We start from the raw sequence: 18711 nt of genomic DNA, 5'->3' as shown, positions 1-18711 counted from the left end.
CCAATAGCTCTCTGTACTGTGAGCCCAAGATTCAGAATAGAAATATATCATATAGAATGATTCTGTTAACATTGTTAGGCTAGTATCAAATGTATGATGAGTGAAGAATAATTAATATCCTTAGTAGTGGTGATATTGTTACAAGTATCTCTTTCCTATCACTGTTCCTCACTTTTCACAGTCCTAGTTCTGAATGACTTTAAGGACTTGGTAAATACGGTTTTAAAACTTTAAGTTTTTCCTTCTTCTCCAACTTTGTTATCAAATGGATTCAGGAAATCTTTGTTATTCTACTGCTTATAATCTCTCCCCACATTTTTTAATAAAAAGGAAGCTACAGTTTTGGAATTCAAAATAAATATGCATAGTACACAGTTTATACAAATTGCCCCATTTCTGGTAAGTGTGCAAGTAGGAGGATAAGTGTACAAGTGGGTAGATAAACAAGTGCGGTGAAAAGTTAAAAACTGTACAAAAAAAGTCCTACCAGAAAACAATACCAAGGCAATATCTGCCTTTTGTACATAGGATCAAAATGATATTGCAGTAAGAATAACTCATTGAAAATCATGCTGGCAGAAATTTAAACTGACCTTATATCCTCCAAGTGCTGTTGATATGCAAGATTTGCTGTTGCAAGTAGGCTGTTGCATAAGGTTCAAAGCAGTGCTCAGAAATAGTGGTGTTTCAGAATGTGTATTATCCTGTGCAGTTATTTATTCACATGTAGAATTCAATGTATAATGTATAAGGTGAAGTAGAATTTAAAGGATTGTTGGAAATATGAAAATTGTTTTTGTTTATCAAAGCAGCTTCAATTGGTAGTCTTCAGCAATGTTTTCCTCCTTTTCAAAATAAGAGTATCTTATTTCTCCATAGCACACTTTTACAGAAAATTTCATTTGTAATTTAATGTTTTTTTTTAAAAAAAAAAAGCCTGGTGGGCATAGATGCCCTTCTCTGTTTGTGGTGGCTTATTTCTGCATTTTCCCTATGTCTTTTTTTTTTTCTTGAAGTTGCTTGGGTTAATTCACACACTTGATGGAAAGTGGCAGGAAGTCCATGGAAACTGAGATCAAATGTGGACAGAGGGGAAAAGCGTGTTCAGGTGTTTCATATGTTGCATTTAAATAAAACCTGTATTTTTTTCTTAAACTGGTTTACGTGGACACTGTGCTAGTGCTTGTTGAGTGGTATCACTGTTTTCCATTCAGCTAGGGGCAGACAGGAGATCTGCCATGCTTCTTCTGTCGTTCTCTACAAAAGCTTAATTTAATCATTAATGCTGATGGGTTAAGATTATATTAATCAGATTGGTAGAAATGCAGTCTCAGTTTTCACTTCTTTTGCTTCAGGAACTTTGTTTTCCCTTTTTCCAGAGACACTGTAGTTTCTGTGAGAGGTGCTATGAAGCAGGATTTCACTTCAGTTTGGTGAATCACAGAAACTGTGTTGCTAGGAAGCTAGTGGAAGCTTTGATCATGAAAAGTGTAGGGTCAAGCTGTATTTCAGGGAGATCATGTGAGATACATTTGTGTTTGTTTCCTTAAATCCATTAAAACCACACAGAGAATTTCAGATTATCCACTGTAAAATGTTTGAGTCATAGCTGAGGCTGAAATGCCATCTTCCTAAATACCATTTTGTTTTCTCAAGTTCAGTTATTTTCTCTGATGACAGAATAACCGCCTAGGCACTACACATCATGAAGTATTTTGCCGCAATTGTTTTATAAATCACAGATCTTTCTAATGACAATTCGAAAGGAAAAACAGAAGTAAAGAAACTAAAATAATTTACCTCTAAATGATTTTGGAAGTGACATTGAAAACTTAAGAACTGCAAAACACTTTGCATTACAAACTGTATTTTGCATGTCAGTGATAAAAGATCTCATTTTGAATGCTTGATGCTAATTTTTCTGGATTAGCAGTGTGGAATAAGGTGTGCTTTTACTTTGTTAGTTGTTTTCTCATTTGAAACATTTTTGCCTGGTTGGCAACCTCTCATCTGCTGATACTTTCAGTGGATTCTTTTTACCTGTTGAGGATGTCTCTGAATAGAAGAATCAATCACCCTGAAGTGAAACTCGATTTAAACTGTGTGAGCACTTGGAATCTAGCAAGATAGATGAGCAAGTATCAATGTGACTTTAGCCAGTGGTGAAATACTTGCTAGGATTTCTGTCCTAATAGATTGCCAGTTCATTTTAGAAATAGTGTTGGAAGAAATGTGATTATATGCAGATGGGTTGATGGTTGGACTAGATGATCTTACTGGTCTTTTCCAACCTTAATGATTCTATGGTACTTAAGAATTAGTGTGTGACCAAATCACAAGGGAAAGCAAAATGACACTTTTCATAGAAAGAAGGCAGAAGTAAATGGAAATGGAAAATGACTTCAGAAATCTGGAAGAAAAGAGCTTAGTGCCCACACTGCATCTCTATTAATCGAGAGAGCAATTTTTCCCAGTAGTTGCTTGATCTGTGGGTGATTTATGTAAGTTGCGTTAAATTTTTACATGAAGCATTCTGTTGCTATGGTGATAGGTGCCACTACACTCAGGTTGTTTAAATAACGTTAAAGCAATTCTTTGTACTCAGTAAGCTAGGTAATTGCTATTAGTTTGTACACAAGGGTTGTGAACTCTTTATAAAAAATAATAATTGCAGTTTCATTAAATCATGGGAAGGCTCTAGACTTCTACATGCATTTGTGTAGGTTGCATAGGGAATATCTTTTCTGTAGTGTTTATTTAATAGCTTGCATTATATTTTTCACAATAGGGATATTTTTCTCTTCCGTTAGTATCTTAAATGGTGCGTGCTCACCAATCTGTTTTCTCCCATCTCTGTCATTTCTTACGTATGTTTCTTATGGGGGAGGACAGAGTGGGTTGCTGCAGAGATAGGTGAGCTCTGGCTTAAAAGTAGAGAGGCAGAGAATAATAATAGAGTAAGGGTGCCATGGACTCAGTGTCAAGAAACTGTAGGGATTGAATAACTGCAGAATAAGTGGAAAAGAAAAAATATTTCTGAATGGCAGTGGGAAGAAAATCAACAGGATTTGTGTGGGAAGTGAAGAGGAGTTGTAAATGGCACCCAGGTTGTGAGCTTGTGGGACATAAGGTGGTGGAGCTGTTGACAGAGAGAGGGAAAGAAGGAGGAAGCAGGGATGATTTGGGAAGAAACGTGATTTCAGCTTTTCAGCATACTGTGCTAGGGCTAGTGGCAAATATCCAGGAGGAGATTCTAAACTGTGAATGTGAACAGAAGGGATGAGAGCTCTGTGACTCATCTGCACAGAGATGATAATTAAAGCAGCATGATTTTTAGGAGGCTGCTGAGCAATAGGGAAGAGGTTGCAGAAGAGGGGAGGGTTAAGGATAGAGCTCCCTGGGCTGTGGCAGTCTGGAGGAGGAACAGCCACAATGGGAGACTTCTTTGGGGCAGATCTGCAGGAAGAAACTCAGAGAAAGCACCATATTCCACTTACAAATCCACTTGTTAAAAATATATATATTTTATTTACAAGCGGTGTAATTTTAAAACTTAATTTTATATGGCAACTGTCGAGGACTACCTGTGCAAATGCTGCAATGTTGCAAAGCTTAAGAAGAGCCGTCTATTGTATTTTAGGCAGTGAGATGAGAGAAAGGTGTTTCCTCTTGCTCTGCAGCCCTGCACTTGTTCCCGATATATATAATTGTTACTGTCCCCAATGCTGCTACATGTTCTTACCTTTTTCATCCAGAACCGTGCTAGATCTCTTAAAATCAAAGATATGATAAAGCATCAGACTAGGAAAGCTGTAAATGTGTCATGCTCTTAATTCTTTGCCTGTTAGCAGAGGAGAATGTTTTCTGCTTTCCAGCTTCTGTTGGTTTGGGAGTATTCAAAGGGTTTAGTCTCTTGGTTTTTGTGGAGGGTAGCTTGGATGAAGAGTTTTGAACAAATCTGTATATCTGCCAATTTGTATGTTATTATTCCAATAACTACTCAAAAGTACATGTAAATTGCACATTAGGAGTTCCCTAATATCTTCAGTTTTCTAATCTCCTCACTTACAGGACACAGCAACATGTTTACCATACAGCCTATACTGTATTGATCAAGTTCATTGTTTCAAAGCTGTCATTGTTTAATCCTGCAATCAATTGTATTAGAAATATTTTCCATGCATTTTCTGTTTTAAGTACTTGAAGACTAAATTGATTGTATCTACCTAATCTGGTATCTATTTCAAAATCATGTACTACTGTCTCAGTCAAAAAAAAAACAAAAACAAAGGGTAACAATAACCAAATCTACTATGAAGACTGTGAAGCTTTTGCTGTCTTTGTTGTCAAAGCTTTAGACTGAATCATAATCATTGAGAATTTTTGTGAAAACATCCAGTGAAGATTCCGGGAAACCTCAGCCTTGTCATTCTCTTGCCATAAATGAACTGGACAGAATTCAAATAAAATGAGCCTTCCTAGAGCCAGTGACACAAATTGTCTGGAGCAAGGGCTTGAAGAGAGCTTCTTGAAGACAGAACCACTTACTTTGGAAGGTGTGGGGAACCAGAAGGGCCTGGGAGTTGTGATCTGAGCATTCTCAAGTTAATTATTTCTTATTGTTCTAAGTAGCAGGACTGACAGACCATGCATTTGACGTGCATTGATATTAAAGGATTCAGTTACAGTTTTAATCAATTTGAGAAGCAAAGGGATTTAAATGATAGCTTGACTTAATTCCAGCCAATGACTATGTTGTTCAAGAGAGATTTTATACCAAAGGTTTGGCAAGGCATGAGAGTCTGAACTCTTTTAGCAATCATGTAATTCATTATTTTTGTTACAAATAGATAACTGGAGTTACATACTATAGAATATTTTGCGTGACTTCAAAATAATGGTGACAAAAATACAATCAGACATCTGTTTTTAAGCAGTACGTAAAATCTAACTGTTGCCTTCTTAAAACAAGACATATGATCAGTTCCATACTTTTTCAGAAAATGCATTTCCCAAGTGATTTCACTACCATTTAAAAATTATGTTCCTAATCTTGCCTATATTTTATCAGCAAAAAGACTGATAAAACCTGTACAATATACACACACATATTGTCTTCCTGTAAATTGAGTTGGACTGCAGAGAAAAACATGTAAAAAAGACAATGGAGAAGCTCCATCAGAAGCAGCTCAAAAGCTACTTTGAAAATGAATGCTCTCATGACAAGTTCTTGTTCCGTTTGATTCCACCTCTGTAGCAAGCACCACACAGACTCTATTGGGCAATGTTGCAATGGTACAAATTCACAAAATGTTTGTTTGGGCTAATATGTTACTTGAGAAGAGGAGACTTGATTTTTGTCATTGGCAATCACATAACCTGCACATGTACCAGCTCTGCTTAGGAGATTTCCCTGCCTTGAAGGAAAAAATAATTTAGGATGACTGTGTACATGAAAAAGTAAGGCATCCTTCTGAACAGTGAAATACAGTGAAACAACAGTACAACTCTCTTTATTCTGAAGTTTATCTCATAGTTATAGTACTGGAGAACTGCATGATCTCTGCCCTTGCTTGGGATGCATGAGCAGTAATTTGAGTTGGCAGGTTTCTAGACCCCTCAGTATTTCACATTCTGAGTTGAGATTTTATCAACTCCGATGGAAAGAAAAGGACCAAAGAAAATTGTCAGTATAATTAGCTGACCCAGTTCCCCACTTTTGAGATATACTAAGATAAAAGTTTAAAAACATAGCAATGATATCAAGACGGGAAGAAAAGAAATTAGAAAAATCATCTTAACCACTGATTTTTTTTAAAAAATGAAAACCTGTAACTATTGTATTTTATAGAGCTTACCTCACACGTGAATCATATTAGCAAAGTTGAGGAACAGAGTGGAGTAGGAAGTATACATTTGGAAGCATTGTCACCAGTCAGTGTTGTTTTAATTCAGTCGATCTAATTATAAGTATATTTAACAATTCTTACTTAGGGACATTATGAAATCCAACTTTTTGTAGAAATAATACAGAATTTTGGCTATGAAGCTCAAAAGTTCTGGAAGAAACACAATGTAAGTGATGCCTTTCAGTTACACTGTAGCATGTCCTGCTAGTCTTGCAAATAGGTTTTGAAATTATACTGGAATTGAGAGCGCAGAAAAACCCTGTTGCTGATTATTGTGGTTTGTTCTTGCTGTTTTTTCACTTCTGCTGCATTTTTTTTCTTTATCTTCTAACTTTGGACCTTATTTTTCCCATTTTTTTAAAGAACTTAGCTTAGTTTCATCTCCCTCTGCAAAGAAAAGGACCAAAAAGAGCCCTTTGACATATTTGATGCATGAATTAGAGCTGGAAAGAGTGACCATGAAAACCTCATGTTAGAAGTTAAATTGTGCCATTATATTCCCCTTCTAATCCTCCTCCTTTGCTGGCAGAACTGGCCCATTTTCTTCTCTGAAACTGTTAATAGCCAGTATTTGACTACATCTTTAGTAAATGTAAGTTACTACAGAGTTTGTAGCATAAGAGCTGCATCTCTTGCTTTGTTAGCAACCCACTCTATTAACATTTTAGTAAATGATGTGCACTGGGGAGACAATATTATTCTTCAGCTGTTTGAGCTGAAGTTTTGTTTGGTTGATTAGGTGAAGATGAAATAAGCTAGGTTTCATTATAACTTATCAGTGACTATGCATGTTTCAGACAAGGCACAGGTAAAAGCAAAACAACTCCTCTTTGCTGTATCTGCATGTTTGAGTTCAGGGGTAATCACAGTATTCCTCCACAAAGTGAATAGCAAATTATTGTCTTGTGTAGGAGGAAAACTTTGCTGTGTTTTTTTTTGTGTGTGTGGTTTGATGAAGTAGGAAAAAGTTGATGTTAAACTTGTATATGATCTGTTTCTTACCATAATTGTAATTTTTGGGTACTGTGAGTAAACGGATTTTTAGAAGATTCTTCAGGAATAGTCTAGGCGTGAAAGGAAGAGATGTTCTCCAACTGAGGATGGTATGCTATTAAGAACAAAAAATTATTTCTAATTGCATAATTAGTGACTCTGTTGTTCTCAAGTGCATTAATCTTTTTCAGTTGAAATGAAATGGGTATGAAGAAACAATAATTGTAAATAGTGAAGACTTCCAGTAAAAAATTCAGTTCATCATTCTACCTAAGGGATATCTGAAGAGGATGAGCTCAGTCACCCACAATACTTGCTTGAAGAATAAAGCACAAAATTGTGGAATGACTTAAAAAATAAATAAAAAAATCCAGGGAGAAATGAACTGTTGACTGTGAAAGAAAAGTACATGTAGGTTTTGCTGTTGGGATCATTCAAAAACAATCTCAGCCCTCATCTCCAGGGATGGCTGAGGGAAGTTAAAACAAGCTTGCTACAATAGAGATCAGCTTGGTGACCTTTGGTAGGTTTATTTGAATTCTAGACTTCAGGATTGCTCTAGGCTGTGCTAGTGTGGATCTTTGCGTTCCTGCACATTTTTCTGAGTTCAGGCTTGAATTATATTCATTTGCATGTACTTTCTTTACGAAAATATTTTGGAAGTGTTTTACCAAAACACTGAGTTTGCTTTCCTCCAGTTTTTCTTTTTTTCTTACTTAACAATTAATTTTTCTCTTGACTGAATAGAAAGATGTAGCATCAAAACTCAGCTGTCCTATGTGTGATGAACTCCATTAGCAATTTCTCCTCCCAAACTGTGCATTTTTAGAGAGTTGTGTGATGAGGATAGGATTTCAGGGTGAAGCTACTTGCACCACGTAGAGTTTGGATGCCTGGGAAGTTTTCTACTTGCTTTACTGTTCTTCTTAGATTCAGAAATGGTTTTTACTTATACTCTTGGTTTATCAGAAGTAAGCAGGTTTTTTAACTTCCTTTGTGCCTGTGTATAAGTAGCAGTGTTTCTCACTTATTCACTTCCTTTCTAGTTGTAATAAACCTCTGTGGAGTCTGGGTTCTTAAATTCTTTCCCTTAGCAGTAAGAATTCACAAACAGTATCCTCTTTAAACTGAACATTAAATTTGTAGTAAACTCTTCATTACAAATGAAGTAATTATGCCTGCTTAGAAGCACCTTTTTCCCTCAATGTAAATGTTACAGTCCCTTATTGCTTTTTTGTGAAATGATTCATAAGAATCAGCGCAGAACATAGGACGTATCCAGATTGAAAATGCTACATGCCCTCCCACATATACCAGTAAAATGTGTATTTTGCTACTAGGATTGCAAATACTTCATTGATGTCTGCATATAATTAAAAAATTTAGATTTTTTTTCTGGCTGTACTTACTCGCAATGTTTCCTGAATGCCTTGATAAATTTGCTGCGTTTGCATCATTGTGTTAGATAAAGCTTAAGAACACACTGGCTATTCTTGCCTGAGTAACACTAGAAACATTTCATGGGCTAAAAATTCATTATTTAAAAGAGTTGCATCTAACAAACTTGTTTTTCAAAGAGGATAAATTGATTAAAAATGAAAGGATTTAAAAACATGAAATATTAGTCACATCGTTCAGTGAGTTACTGGGTTGGATATAAAGCATCCATCCTAAACTACATATGTACAAATCACCACACAGCTGTAGCACCCAGTGAACTTAGAAAAGAGTGGTTCTTTCACCAGTGTTGGTTGCATTTCATGTGTACTCTTCCTTATTAATTCCTGTATTTCCTCTTCACTATATCCATGGAGATTTTGGCCTGTCAGAAAAACTCACAGCCCCCAGCTTCCCATCTGTTAATCTTATAAAAACAGCCTCACATTCTGGATAGTGCCTACAGACTCTAACAGACTTTGTATAATCATAGAATCAGAGAATGGTTTAGGTTGGAAGGGACCTCAAAGCCCACCCAGCCCCATCCCCTGATGTGAGCAGGGCTGCCCCCCACCAGCTCAGCTGCCCAGGGCCCCATCCAACCTAGCCTTGAGTGCCTCCAGGGATGGGGCACCACAGCTTCTCTGGGCAGCCTGTGCCAGGGCCACGCCACACCATCTTCTGAGTAAAGTATTTCCACCTAATGTCTAATCTAAATCTCCCCTCTTTTAGTTTGAAACCATTCTCCCCTGTCATGTTGTTGTCAGACCACATAAGAAGTTGGTCTTCCTCCTGTTCATAAGCTCCCCTCTTGAACTGGCGACAGTGAAGTCTCCCAAGAGCCTTCTCCAAGCTAAACTAAGTCCAAAATCCCTCAACTTTTCTTCCTTTGTCTACTGATGTTGTCACTCCATCACAGAAGACCACCAGATTGGTCAGGCACAGTCTGCCTTTGGTGAAGCTGGCTGTCTCGGATCGCCTCTTTATCTCACATTTGCCTTAACACAGCTTCCAGGAGGATCAGCTCTGTGATCTTCTCAGGCATAGATGTAACCATGGCTTGCTGGTGTGTCATTCCCTGTCCATCCTTTTCTCCCTTTCTTAAAAATGAGTGGTTTCCCATTTTACAGTCACCAGGGACTTTACGTGACAGCCAAGACTTCTAAAGTATGATGGAGACTGGTACCGCAACCACATCAGCCAGTTCCTTCAGGATCTTGGGATGCATACTGTCCAGCCACATAGACTCATATGCATTCAGTCTCATGAGACAGTCTCTAACTCTCTCCACTCTTAAAGGGGAGAGATTTTGATCCTCTGTCCCCCGACTAGAGGTTTGGGACATGGACGAGTGGGAAGCCTTACTGCTAGAGAAGACTGGGGCAAAGAACGTGTTGAGTACCTCAGCCTTCTCCATGTCTGTTAAAGCCCGTTCTCCCTTTTCATTTATCAGAGGGAGTACATTTTCCTTTGCCTTTGGTGCTGGCTTCACGCTTCTGTTATATATATCTTTCTATTCTAATTGAGACTTTGAAGTCTTTTGTTTCATCCCAAAGACATTTCAGTTTTATCTAATTCTTTTTAACGATGTGTTTAGGAAAGGTGATTGATTGGATCAATCTAACCTGCCTTTTCTGCTTTACTTTTTCAGGATTGCACAGTATATGAAACAGAGAATAAAATTCTTCACGTGGTAAGTAGTTTTTGGATTTCTATTCAAAAATGTACTTGCATTGAACAAATAGGACTCTATCTCTCAGTGTTTTGTACTTCTATGTATTGCGAGTGTGATAATGAGCTAATCTGGGTATGACTGACTGCTGAATATGAGGAAATAAGTGTAAATAAGTAATGATTGCTAGGAAAACCATGCTTGATATACGAGAAGCCAGGAACCTTTGTAATGGCTTGTGTTTTAGTCTGGTTCATGTCCGTCTGTTATTTGTAAAACGTGGTTAGGAAAATGATTTTGAAAAATGAGATTTCCTTTTAGAGAGCTTTTTTCTAGTTTTGTAGGATATATATATTTGTTAGTGACATAGCTTCGTTTATGCATCACTCTTAGGAGTATTGAGCTAGTCTAGTGATAAGAAGATTAATGCAAAGCTTTCCTGTTGAATTCTCAGCATAAATACAATAGTCTATTCCCAGATTTTCTAGTGGTATTTATAACAAAACAGCTGAAATTTGTCAGCACTTAGACACCAGAATATAAAATGGGTTGGAAAGGCTGATACTTTAGGGGATGGAGAGATGAAAGTTTAAGAAATCTTGTATGAAGACTACTGAGATGACACAACACCTAATTTTTAAATATTGAATTGCCTTTCATGTTGTGTCGGTGGTTTAGTGAGTATTAAGTTAACCCTGACCCTGCTTCTAAAATTTAGATGTGTAGTCTTACTTCCTGAGGGTGAATAATAAAATAACTTAGTTTAATAATGAAATTGATAATATTTACCTTTCACTGTATTTCACTGTTAGGTTGGTTTTGATATCTTATTTCTCTTACGATCTCAGTTTAAGGAAGAAAAAATATTCTATTTTAAAGGATGTACTTCCCAGTAACATTTGCTACGCTTTTTTATTCATTGCTCCCGTATCAAATGTATGGCAAGCTGAATTCCGTAAGCTTTTGACACTTTGATTTCACAGTGATGTGGAATAAAATGTCTCCTTGTGTTCTTAAGTCACACTGATATTTTTTCCCCCATGGGACACAAGGAATTTACATTTTTAGTCAGTCTGACATCATCTTTGCTAGGCTGATATCTGCAAGCATTGAAGTAATGAAGTTTTCAATTGCATAATCTTGGCAAAAATTGAAGTGCTGTAAGCTTGAAACCATTATATAAAGCCTGGTTTTCAATACATGCTTGTTTCCTGCTGTAAGAGACAAGAGTTTTGACATCTGATGTATATACAGTATATATCATTTGCAAATTAGCAAAAAGGATTTTAAGGAGATCTGGCAGTGGTTAGAGCTGATGAAAAATCAGTTAATATAGTCTTCAGTGTAAAATTTTGAGGATACCAAGTGAGGTTCATTTAAGATGTGAATGGACAAATCTGAGACAGGTTTCATTACAGTTACATTAAAAGTAACTGCAGATGATGAAGTTATATTATTTTACATTATTCAGACTCACTCAAGCTTATTGCTTTAATCCACAGTGTGGATTAAAGCCACTTTGTTGTGACAAGTGGACATTTAAGTTATTGTAGAGAGCTTAATTAGATTCTGTGGTTAGTGCTTGAGCTTGCAAGGAAACATGAACAGAACACCAAACTTGTTACTATAGCCTAGGGTTAAAGTTGACTGTATGTGTTGCACATAACTTGGATTATTTCTGATCATGTTGCATCTCAACTGATAGATGGAATTTCATGAGGCAAAAGCTGACCAATAGCAAACAAGGAAAGAGAGAAGTCTCTGACTGAATATTTAAAAGATGAGATTTGAAACCATATTTTGGATTTGAAAGGGAATATTTTAGAAATGCAAATGAAAAGATTGATGATAGAACTGAAAGCAGTCACTGTTCCCTCTAACTCTCCTTGGAAGTTGGGAAAAGGTGTTGTGGCTTTTGCCTATTAGAAAATCAGAGGAGGACTGATCTAAGAGATAGGTTAACAATAACAAAAAAATAGAAGGGGAAAAGCCTGATGTTGAGAACTTTAGAGAGAGCATGCTTCTTTTATCTCAGTATCAAAGAAGAGAGGCCAGTAGTTATCATATTAGATATCAAAATATTTGAATGCACACGCATGCAGAGCAGTAAATGCAGTGCAAACCAGGTTAAAGATGTTCTAGAGAGTGATTAAGAATTTAAATCTCTTTTTATAGACTGTGTATCCTCGAGGTGAATGTTAATAAGAAGGTTCTATAATATCAAAAGATTAGAGTAAATTTTAATAAAAGCATAGAAAGAATCTTGAATTAGAAACCAGGAAAAACAAGCAGAAATTGGGAGGACTCAGACAGATTCAATGTACTTTGATTTTCAAAAGACCAAACTTCTGGTAGCCCATTTTCTGAGTATATTACCTATTAGCAAACAACACAAACTCCTGTTGATATCAGATGCATCTAGCATCACACCCAGCTCCTTTTGAATGATCATATACAATGTATAGTTGGAGTGAATTGCAGAGGAACTTGAATTCAAAATTGCATTGTTCAGAGGCTGGAGTTCTGCAAGCATACACCTCTTATGGAGTTGGTGCCCAATTCCAAGCCGAATGAGCCTCTGTTGTGCTCACCTAACCTACCACCTGAGCCAAATCAGGGGTCAAGAGAGAGTGTGGGCACAGCTGGGTGGGTGAGACTGCTCTGCTGCTATCAAAATGTATCTATGGATACTGCCAGTGTCAATGAGTCACTCACTCTTCTCACCTTCATTGGAAGCATGGTGAAGAAGGAAACATCTAGCACAACAGGCAAGATCCTCAGTTAAATGATAGATTGTTTGATTTTAATTAGGTAGGGCCAAAAAGTAGTTAATGTGCTCATATTCTAACAGCAGTAATCTCTTTTACATGCCCTCTTTCTTTGAGATAAGAGTGTGGGAGTTCATATGGAGAGATTGCTGAATCACCTTATCCATAGACAGTATGTTTTAATGTCAACAAACTTATTCTGAAATCAATTTTTTGTCAAAGAAATTATACTCTGTGGTGACAGAAATGTATAAATCCAGCCTGTATTCAAGAAAGAAATAATTTTGTTTACTCTTCAAGCAACAGGATCTTCAAATATTCATAAAAGCATGAAGTAAAAAAGTCTTCCCTTACAATATTAGTTTAAGTAGTAAACTAGGCTGTGCTATTTACCTGAATGCATAAAATGAATCTAAAGGAAAAAAGTTCTTATGTAAAATAGATGAAATTTTAAGAAGTTGTTAACAATTTCAATTCTGTTTATTTATTCTAAACAGAAGTTGAAAGAATGTGTATTTGGGGAAAAAAAATGTTTCTGCTTTAATATTCTGCCCTAGAATTGCAGGTGTGTTAAATTTAAATACATGTATATTTCTTAAAATTATTTTCACTGTGAATTCATTCACAGAAACACTTGGTCTCTGTGCAGTAAGAAGCATAAAACCACGTGGGAATAATGCACTAGTTTCTGCTCATTAAAATATTGTTGCTTCTGAAATATTCATGAAAACAGAGAAATGCTTCATATTTCTATCACTGCCAATTTCTCAATATGGTTTTTCCAGGCTACCTTTTGCTCAGCAATTCATGTAACAAATAAATAAATAGAGAATAGAAATTGTAATAATTTATTAATATCAGTGCAAAATAAATATAAGCAGAAAATAATACCAACAAAAGTTGATGGCAATATAAAATATTAACTTTAAAGAATAGGTTAAAATGTAGTTGGCCAAAATATGAAGTGATAAGCCATGGGTTGCTGTTTACTTTAAAATTGGAAATTATCATACTTTCGCCAATTTGTATCCAGAATCTTTATATTAATTTAGCCTGAGATGATAAAGTGCATGGAAAACTGCTCAGCATAAGAAGGTATCAGTTCTACCTTAACTCCCCAAAGAAGCAGTGTTCGGAAAAGTCTGAATGGAGCTCTAAAATCTTTCAAGAATAATTCATTGATTCTTTCCAGCAGTTCAATACTGTGTATGATAGAAGTATCTAGTTCAGTATAATCAATGTGAAGCAGTGCAGTATTAAAGTGAGACCTGGAGAATGAAATTAATATTCAGATGTGTAACAGAAATGCTAAGTCATGGCTTGAAGCAGTGATTGAGCACCTGGTGGGAAGGTAGGGCCAACCCAGAGGAGCTCAGGTGCGTGCAATGTACTTGTGTGACCAGAAGGGTTGGAGCCAGGATCCACCCCTTCCCAGACCTCATTTAAGAGTTGGCAGTGGAGGCAAGGGGTATCTGGGTCGGGATCCCTGTGTACCTGAGTCCTTCTGAGGGTAAGCAGATTCTTTCCTTTATTTTTGTGTCCACAGCTGCTGCATTTGGGCTTATTCTCCCTTGCTGCAGCTGAGGGCTTTGCCAATCTGCTATTATTGCTGTGTTTTCAATCACGTTATAGTGTTAGAAGATGTTTTTGAAAAACATGAGCTATTTAAATTATTTTCTATCAAGTTAATAAACTGGAAAAGGAAAGAACAGGTAATGGATCAGGATGTTCTCTTTTAGCTAAGAGTCTTGCAGAGAAACCACAGTACTAATAATTCAATCCCACCCACTGAATTTGAATATTTGTTATAGAGCTATAATTGACTAAGAATGCATTGTCAAAGGTATCATTTTGATAGTCTGATTAAAGAAAAAAGGAAAAAAGTAACCACCCACTTCCCTTCAAGATTCTATACCTTGCAAACTGAGCCCAGCAAAACTCACTCATTCTGCATCCAAAATAAGACTGAGCTCACTGATTAAACTTCATGTATCTGCAAATACTAGACTAGGCCTGGATGGTTCTAAGATTGCTGCAATTACTGCAGTATTCCCTACAGTACCAGAAATGTTTTGTACTGATATTAATTGATTAATAATTACTCTGTGTGTCTTAATCAAACTAGTTAGATTTCATTCTGAATGCTCGCATGGCATGTTGCTTTATCTCAGTAAGATGTAATTAAGCTTTTTTTTTCTGAAACACTAAACTAATGCCACAAAGGCATTTTTTCTGACTTCTGCCCTGAATTTCTATGTGTCTCATCTGCATGACGTAGATAAGATTGCTTGTGGAAGAGGCTGCTGCTTTTCTTGCCCTCAGCCCTGGGAATGTGTTTAAGCCAGGGTGCTTCTGTATTGCTACCATTTGGCAGGATAGATTTAAGCTTGGTCGCTAGCCTCGATAAAATTAAATATGGGGACAAATAGAAGTTTGTTCGCTTCACCAGAAATATTTGGTGATCCTAGAGTTCCTGAGTGAACAGATAATAAGTAAATGGCTTGTTTAGGAAGAAAGCCTGTGGAGGCTTTTCAAGTGAGCCAAGTCTGTAACTAAACCCTCTGTACAGCGGAAGATGGACATAATTTTGCCAGTGCAGAGTGAGTTAGCCACAGAGAAAATCAGAAAAGGTGCAAGTAAAATTTAGTCACCTTTTTGTCCTTATCCTCTTAGCTGAAAGGAGTAATTGTAAGAAAATGGTTAGAAGTCAGTGTGCTACAGTCAAAAACATAGGTAGAGACAAAGTATGGTTTTCAAGTAGTTATCTATGAAGTGGTAGAAAACGTTTCCCATTGAATTTCTGTCACACAATTAAATGCTTTTTAGTGAAAATTTTCATCTCTTTTGCATCATTTAGCTTTGCATGTAGAGACTGTGGTGTAGCTATAATATGCAATTATAAGTTTGTTAGTGAATAAAGAGGAGAATTTATCACTAATGTGAAGTGATGAGTAATTGCAAAAGAGAACTGAAGCCATTACTGAAAGGCTTATAGTGAGAATAGGGGCTGTGTAACAAAAGGAGAAAACATAATCATCTGCTGATTTCTCTCAGTTAATCTTTTGTAACCTGTATTTTTTTGGCTTTGCCAAAACATTTTCTTTTGTTCAAATGTCTTACATGCTGAAAGCTAAGTGCAGCTGGAGAAAGGTGAGGCATTTCTAAATGCCTTCTGATGTTTGCAGGAGCAATTGGATGCTTATTTTCCTCTGCCTCTTACTGTATCTATTAACTGCTCATCATTTTTAGGCTTGTTTCTCCAAAAGTATAAATGCAGCACATTGATGTGTGGAGATTCTTCCTTAAATAAGTTTTCCTTAGTGGATTCCATTGCATATCAGAGAACACCTACGCCTCTTTTTTTTTCTTCTGGAATATTTATGAATTGCTTAAAGGTGTATAGTTTTTGGCTTAACCACTGAACCTGCATTGCTCATACAAAGCTATCTCCTAGAACTGTATCTTCTTCATTGAGAAGGTTTCCTCTTTCATCTTCAGTACAAGCAATAGGAGTCGTACCTGTATTTTGACAAGGATAATGAGTGCCAGGCATACTAACATAACCTTTAATATTTAGCTGTTTCCTCTGCAGTATTAAAGAGTGATATCTGACTTTCTGACTAATTGAGTTAGGAAGGGATCTCTGGGTCCAGTATCTGGTCCAACGCCTGCTCAAGTAGTGAGACCCAGAGCGGAGTGCAAGGACCACATACATGCAAAATATTATGTCAGTTCATTTCTTTCTATCAAAGAATATATAATTAACAAAAAACTAAGCATTTCTCTTACCTACGTAATTTGTTCCATTCATATCTGCCAAAGTGAAAGGTCCAGTGAAGTCTGGGAAGCTTAGGGAAAATTTAGTGAAGCATTGAATGTAACTGTAAATTTAGAAAGAGAAGTTGCTTGAGCTGAGCTCCCAAACAATGTGTGTGGAACAATCCTGATGAGCTGCTGTGGAGCATTTAGAAAAAGTGCTGTAGAAAAGTAAAAGGTGATTTACTTGAACTTTCTAAATACAGTAACATGCTGCCTCTATTAAATTAATTTTGTTCCTGTGTCATGGCAGCATCTCTGCCATAGAAATTCCCAACTCTCTGGATAGGTTCAAGATGAGCAGGGGCAACATGTCTTTTTCCATGAAGAGGTCATTGAACTCTGAACTGGAATGGAGAACACTTCCGATGTTCCCTCTGTATGCTATGTTATGCTGATCAGTACATTAGAAAGCCTTGGCCGACGAAGTTAACAGTAATTTAGGCAGTAACCAGACTGTTACTACAATTAGACCTGCAGTTATTCTTTTTCCCAGTTAGTGTAAAATTTTGTTGCAAATCGACATATATGTACTGTTTGAATGTATTCCAGAGCAACTGGGCTTGGATACTTTGCTTGGGCTGAAAAGAAAAACAAAGCAAACAACCAACCAACCAAAACCAAAATAAAACTAATCATAATTGAGATGTTTCTGAAAGCAAGGACAAAGAAAAATGCATAGTTCTGGCCATATCATCCTCTGGTTGTGTTGTCAGTGACAGTCCCTGTACCTTCTGTTTCAGTGAGGAGAAGACAGCTAATGTGCATGAGCATACCCATTGGTGTCCTTGTTCTGGGCATGCTCAGAGTTGTGGAAAAGTTGCACTTCACAGAAGCTGAGTAGACGCTTGATCTTGCTTACAGTCTAATTCTAACCATAGACTGCTTCACCAAAGATATTTACATGTATAATAGCTAAGAGAGACTACTAAGATTCTGTGGGTATTCTGACATTGGCAGACTTATGCTTTCAGAAGAAAATGAGTAGCTGGATATTTGCTTATGTCAGCTGAAAGTTTTGGGTTGTCGGGCAGAACCCAGACTCATTTTCTAAATTTTTTTTGTCTTGGGTCTATAAATTTTGTTGGAGCAAGGAAACAGAAAGAAAATACATACTAGTCTGAAATCTGTTGAGCAGTTTAATTAAAAACAAATCAGACTCATTCCTTTATTGCTATGCAAATGTATGTGAAATGCAGGAAGTTTAGGGAACATGAATATGTCAGTTTATTGTATAATAGCAGTGAGCTTAAATTCAAAATCCTTCTGCAATAAACATCCTTTTCCCTCCAAAGGAAAGGAAGGTTCTCAGAAGCAAACAAAACATATTTTAATGAAATTAGGTTTCTGGACAAAGCTATTCCATAATTATTAAGCAAGTAATGTTGTGATTAGGTCCCATTATATTGAGTGACTGTTTCTTGAGAAACTGTCTTTATGGACTGTTAGTTGATGGCATATTGTTTGATTGAATCACTGAGGTCCATTAGTGTTCTTTTAGAAGAAAAATTAATTCTCTTGATGACAAACTGAAAGAAGTAATTGAGTAACTTATTCTATTTTCATTTTTTTGGGGCTTTCAATTTTCTATTGCGATTTCTAGTCACCACTAATATATGATACAAATATATGGTAATAAACCTAGTAACATTTAATGGATTACTAGAAGTTCTCAGTCTTCAACCTGGACAAGAGGTCTAGATATTCATGAAGCAGAAAAGACTTTTTTTTTTAAATGCAGCAGGGTTTTTCCCCTTAATATCATTTTTTTTTTCTAGGAAGGCATATATATGCATTCCCACTTGCTGAATGAGAGCTTAAATTTCAGAAAGGCCGTAGAACTGAAGCCTTCATTTGAAATCACATCCTCTAACTCTAGAGTCCCCATTAGAGACTGCTGTGGCTCATTTATTGTGCTTCTAACGTGCCAGATACTGTCCTATTGGATGGCAGAATGAATATCTAGGATGGAAAAAAAGTACCAAGATTTGAAAGAAAATGATCTTTAAGGAATGCTAGAAGTATACTGCAGATATTTTTTTAAATTATAGTAACATGGTGATTTTTGCATCCAGTATTCCCAGAGCTCCTTCTGACAAATATTCACATCACCTTG

General features: G+C 36.5%; 1 protein-coding gene across 9 annotated transcripts in view; it reads left to right on the top strand.

Moving 5' to 3' along the window:
- CNKSR2 (connector enhancer of kinase suppressor of Ras 2) overlaps nt 1-18711 on the top strand; it is a 232243-nt gene that overhangs the window by 63417 nt on the left and 150115 nt on the right. For all 9 annotated transcript variants that reach the window (XR_002442319.1, XR_002442320.1, XR_002442318.1 and 6 more), the window contains exon 5: nt 9991-10032. Coding sequence is in view for 6 of the 9 variants with exons in the window: in XM_021408951.1 (XP_021264626.1) it covers nt 9991-10032 (42 nt within the window). In the remaining 3 variants the exon portion in view is untranslated. The remainder of the gene's footprint in view (nt 1-9990; nt 10033-18711) is intronic.

Source organism: Numida meleagris, chromosome 1 (assembly GCF_002078875.1).
Source record: "Numida meleagris isolate 19003 breed g44 Domestic line chromosome 1, NumMel1.0, whole genome shotgun sequence".
Classification (NCBI taxonomy): domain Eukaryota; kingdom Metazoa; phylum Chordata; class Aves; order Galliformes; family Numididae; genus Numida; species Numida meleagris.
The sequence above is the reverse complement of the archived record's forward strand: the minus strand, read 5'-3'. Positions and strand labels throughout refer to the sequence as shown.